The sequence below is a fragment of the Helianthus annuus genome, chromosome 4, assembly GCF_002127325.2.
Source record: "Helianthus annuus cultivar XRQ/B chromosome 4, HanXRQr2.0-SUNRISE, whole genome shotgun sequence".
In the NCBI taxonomy this organism is placed as follows: domain Eukaryota; kingdom Viridiplantae; phylum Streptophyta; class Magnoliopsida; order Asterales; family Asteraceae; genus Helianthus; species Helianthus annuus.
Genome location: NC_035436.2, coordinates 20,269,947 through 20,275,068, shown reverse-complemented (window position 1 = coordinate 20,275,068; position 5,122 = coordinate 20,269,947). Strand labels below are relative to the sequence as shown.

Sequence of the window (5,122 nt, the reverse complement as noted above, 5' to 3'; positions counted from 1 at the left end):
GTCGTTTTGATAAACAATTATTGATACAGTTCACTAAAATGTGTTAACTTATTAACCTATGTAACACGATACGATAAATGTGACTTATGTATGTCATAAATGGGGTACATAATAAGGGTGGAAGGAGTGCTCCCCAAATGGGGAGCGGTAAACATTTTCGCTACCCAATAATCTCATGCCATGTCAAGTCCACCATTCACTCCCCATTTTGCACTCAATCACTAGAGGTGCTCAAACACATGAAGAGTGCAATTTAAAAAAAATGTGTGATTGGTTGAAAGGGGTTAGGACCCACCATTAGCCCCCTCTCTCTCATCTCTATCTTCTCTTCCACATCAGTGAATACTCACCGCAAACATCACTCACCGCTCACCGATTTGAGGGTGGCGGCCCTCACCGTTCGGCAAACATCACTCACTGAAGGGGTCACCAATGGTGCCCCTTCCACCCTAAGATAAATGTGTCTAACGATGTCATTAACGTATTGACCTATTCTTAATCCAAACTTGATCATCACAAACATGAACTGGTTTAATTTCGTTTCGAGTTATAATTATATGATGTTAACGGATCGTTTCATAGATGTCAAAATTCCAACATTGGTATAACTTTAACTACCTATGTTAACTTTCTAAAATTACACTCTTAGTCCCTGTGTTTTAACAAGTTGTTACTCAGATAGTCCCTAGAGTAGATAGAGGTTAGTTTTCTCTGTTAAGTCCATGTAAAATGACAAAACTACCCTTATATATAAATATAATACTTAAAACATAAAAAGAAATTACAATTAATATTTATAATTTACGTGGAACACACTTTTTAATTTAATACAAAACACCCCCACCACACACCTTCATCTTCCTCTTCTCCGGTCATCATCTCCACCACCATAATCATCTCCGGCAACGGCCACCTCACTAGCACCATCACCACCACCGGTTACTTCTGCCCTACCTCTGACCACCCTACCTCCCCTCACCCTCGACAACCCTTGTCACCCTCCCACCAGCACCTGCAACCCTTACCGACGATTTCGTTTTTTCCGGCCAGTCCATCACCGACAGCTGAAGCATCACAGCCGCACCACCACTATCGCCATCCATCACCGTCTCCTTCATCTGATTTCGAACAACGACAAGTCCTTTCAACTGAAATCGAACAACGTCCCTTTTATCCGAATCTAAACAACATATCGGTCAACTCTATCCCTTTCATTTGATTCTGAATCACGCGATGTTGTTAATTCCGTTGTTTAATCTTGTTAATCTGTTATGTGTGTATAAGTAGTTCTGTTTTGTTTGATTTTGAATTTTGTTAGTTGATTGTTGTTGTGTAGGTTGAAGGTGGAGTGACGGTGGTGGAAGAAGAAGATAAAGTAGGCTGTGGGTGGGTCCCACAAATAAAGAGAAAACTAACCTCCATTCATTATAAGAGACTATTCGAGTAACAACTTGTTAAATCACAAAAAACTAATAGTGTAATTTTAAAAAGTTAAGGACTATAGGTGAAATTTTAACAAACCACATGGACTATCCGGTAACTATCCGTGCATTTTAGTATTTTACTAAAATACAATTTTAAAACCCCTCTCCAACAAACTTTTCCGGCGACAGTTACCGTCGCTGATCATCTCTCCCGGCGATCCGTACGTACGATTCAGGTAACCCTAACTCACCTACTCACTTACATACATTAATTGCATTTTATAAGCACTTTTGTTCCGGCGACTGCAGAGTTTAATCACAATAAACAAACACAATTATTGTATAGAAGAATTAAGTTTAATTCATTAGAGATCATTTGTGTTTCATTATGTACATTGATCAGCGAAATGATGACGTCAGCATAGACCTATGTTTTTGTGGTTGAAATTGAAACCCTAGCTCCGGCGATTGTGGAGTAGCAATAAACAAACTAATTTAACATAAGAAGAATTAGGTTTGAAGTTATTTGAAATCATTTGCGTTAGAATATGTATTCGAACACTAAATTACAGTAGAAGAGTAATGATAACCTTAGTTTGAAGTTATCAGAAATCATCTATGTTTCATTATGTACATTGATCAGCGAAATGATGACGTCACCGACATCCATTGATGACCTCAACATAGACCTTCTTGGAAACATAGTTGGTAGGCTTCCGGCCATCCATTTTGCCTCTGCCGATTGCGTTAGCCGCTTCTGGAACCGTGCTTGCCGTCGTGTTCTAAGCCGCCCTAAGCTCTCCTCCGCCTGCTCCTTCAATCCTGATCTTGAAGTAAGCCCTAATCTGTATAGCACTTGTAGATTATACTACGAGTCCATGAATCGTGTTATTCGCTCATTTTGCTGCCTTAATTTCCAACAGGTTGCTGTAGAAAGCGTGGCGAATAAAGTACTATCGGAGCCAATTCGTCCTCATTTTGCCATTGCTTCTGTTTGTCGTGAGATCGATTTTCCAAGGGCTCACCAACTGGTATGTCATTTGGACTTTGAGGTTGAGATGAATTTCAAAACAAGAATTATTGGATGGAAAGACCTTTAGTATTATGTATATAATGAGTTACTTGCAGATTACCGAAAAACTAGGCTCCAACGTTCCTGTCATTACTAATTGTTCCCGTGGAGTTATTGGAAGAGATGCGATTTCTGATGAATTCGACGAGGTTTACTCATTTTTGTACTTACAGATTTTTTTTTTCTTTTATAACTCTAGTAAGTTTCATTGCTAAGAAAGTAACGAATCAAATAACCTACATATTCAGTGGGAAGATTATGATCGTACTGGCGCCATAATCATGTTAATGGTTGGATTTCTACCAGGGATAAAAGTCAAAACAATCCCACTGATGGTACCGTAAATCTCATCTTTGTTACACACAACATCAAACTTATCATGCCACAGTAACTCCTATTTGTTCTGTGTTATCTTAACAAGTTTGCATATATATGTATCAGAAACCATCCCAATTTGTAAAAGAGATTACTGCCTTCTCAACTTCTATTTCTGGCTGTATATCTCCTGCTGCTATAATAATGTTCAGTGTAAGTTGTTCGGTTGTTCCTGATGTTACTTTTTTACAAGATCATATTGGTTTTGCACTTCATTATCCTCATTAAATTCTATAACAGAAACATCAAGGATGTGTCGTAACAGCTGCTATGGAAAAGATGGGTGCGTGTTGTCTCAGAAACACTTTGTTATGCTGACTTATTATAATCGATTTTATAGTTCTATTTCTTTACTATATTTTAGATAATATCATGTCACCAGAAACTGTCATTGTTGGCGATTATCAATGTCAGTTCCAACATACTATTGGACGTAATTGTGATGCTGTTGCCTTGGTATTTGTCATGGACAGGAACAAACCTCTTGGTAACTTCAAAAATACACTTTTTTAGATATATTCATCTATATTTTATACTTATCATTTTCTTATATTTCTCTCTCTTTTGAGTAGGTATTGGAGAAACTCAGTTTCATGCTGCATTGTCAAGTGGACTGTTACCCATAGGCCATGCATACAAGGTGACACGTGTTAAAGATAATGGCTTTCAGACTTGGCTCATTGCAAGAAGAGAAGGGTCACATGAGCTTCTTGATGCTAATACAATTTGGAATCTAGCTTATGAAGACGTATGCTATTCTGTACCTGTAGTAACTAGAATAAGCAACTATCAACTTATGAAAAAAAGGTTTCCATGGTAAAAAGAATGATGTTACGCGTGGTTAGTTATGACCATGGTGATCTTTTGCTGATATGGCACTCGCATGGTGCTGACTTGGCGTATGAAAACTCATTAACTCACGAGATAATCTAACCGTGTTACACTATTTTCTTCCAAATTGCCCTTTTTGTCTCCATACTTTTAACCGTTCATAGATAATGATAGCCAGGAGTCCCGATCGAGCTCCGTGTCTACTTTGGGCTGGAAAAAGATGGACGGATGACTTCTTTTGCATTCCACGAATTTTTTGGGTAAGATAACTACAGTTTTTTTCTTGTTTTATCATATCATCCTTTTATTACGCGACTACAAATATCATCAGTTTTCTTCTACAACTTTTTCTTAATAAGTAGTTTGCCAAATATGATTTCAAGTTCTATTATTTAAGTATTAAACTATTCATTGACTAAAGTGAGCTCTATGTATTAAACATACACTTTTACCCATTTGACCCGCTTTCATAATAGTTAACTTTCTTGATCTTATCTCCTTGAGTTGTTAAGAATAAGAAAGAGTAAAGTACACGGATGGTCCCTGTGGTTAACCAAAATTTTAGATTTAGTCCCCAGCTTTCCAAAAGTACATGGATGGTCTCTGTGGTTTGTACTTTGTAACGCATTTAGTCCTCAATTTTTGCCAAAAGTACATGGATGGACCCTGTGGTTTGCATTTTGTAATGCATTTAGTCACTAAAAGTTGGGGACTAAATGCGTTACAAAGTGCAAACCATAGGGACCATCCATGTACTGTTGGAAAACTAGGGACTAAATCCAAAATTTTGGTTAACCACAGGGACTATATGTGTTCTTTACTCATTAAGAAAATAAACCCCACAAATTATTAATAACTAAATGGGTCAAAAACTTTAATCACTTTCATGCAGGGATAATGCGGAGAGCCTTAGGGTTGGTGGTATAGGCATTAAAAAAGGCGATACTTTGCGTGTTTACCGCCCAGATTCCACAACTGCTTTATCTTCTATTGCCAATGTCTCTAACCAAATGAGAACTTTCAAGCAAGGGAGAACCAGTGGCGGTGATAAGTGGGAGGTGTTTGGCGGTCTTATTTTCAATTCTTGTGATCGGGGTAAGTTTGTCCACGGACAACCAAACGTTGACAGCTCACCGTTTTTGGACAACTTTCCGGGGGTGACACTTGGCGGAACATTTTGTTTTGGGGAAGTTGGGCGTGGCTATATTAAAGAATCTCAAGAACAAAAGTTGGGGCATTGTTGCCTGCATGCATCCTCTGCTGTCTATCTGATTATGTCTTACCGTCCATAGAAAAAGGAAGCATGTTGGTTTTGTATTGAGACTTTGGTGTTTATTTCAGTTTTCTTGAGTTTAATAGATTATGTATGTGGGATTGAACAAAGTTTTAAACATGGATTTTATATTTTTGTAGAGTAAAA

At 37.9% G+C, this 5,122-nt stretch overlaps 1 protein-coding gene across 1 annotated transcript; it reads left to right on the top strand.

The window, feature by feature from the left end:
• The first annotated feature begins 1,532 nt into the window (after positions 1-1,532).
• LOC110899032 (F-box/LRR-repeat protein At5g63520) lies at positions 1,533-5,122 on the top strand. The gene is made up of 11 exons (XM_022145895.2): positions 1,533-1,660; positions 2,068-2,257; positions 2,348-2,455; positions 2,553-2,645; positions 2,745-2,831; positions 2,938-3,024; positions 3,112-3,154; positions 3,236-3,358; positions 3,444-3,619; positions 3,877-3,962; positions 4,595-5,122. The coding sequence occupies exons 2-11, from the start codon at positions 2,072-2,074 to the stop codon at positions 4,992-4,994; spliced, it is 1,389 nt and encodes a 462-aa protein (XP_022001587.1). The 5' UTR covers positions 1,533-1,660; positions 2,068-2,071; the 3' UTR covers positions 4,995-5,122.

Excerpts from the sequence above, each read along its gene's own strand:
- LOC110899032 (XM_022145895.2), top strand. The coding sequence starts at position 2,072 with ATGATGACGTCACCGACATCCATTGATGACCTCAACATAGACCTTCTT. Across the intron at positions 2,646-2,744 it reads TTTCTGATGAATTCGACGAG|TGGGAAGATTATGATCGTAC; the intron begins GTTTACTCATTT and ends CTACATATTCAG. Across the intron at positions 2,832-2,937 it reads TCAAAACAATCCCACTGATG|AAACCATCCCAATTTGTAAA; the intron begins GTACCGTAAATC and ends TATATGTATCAG.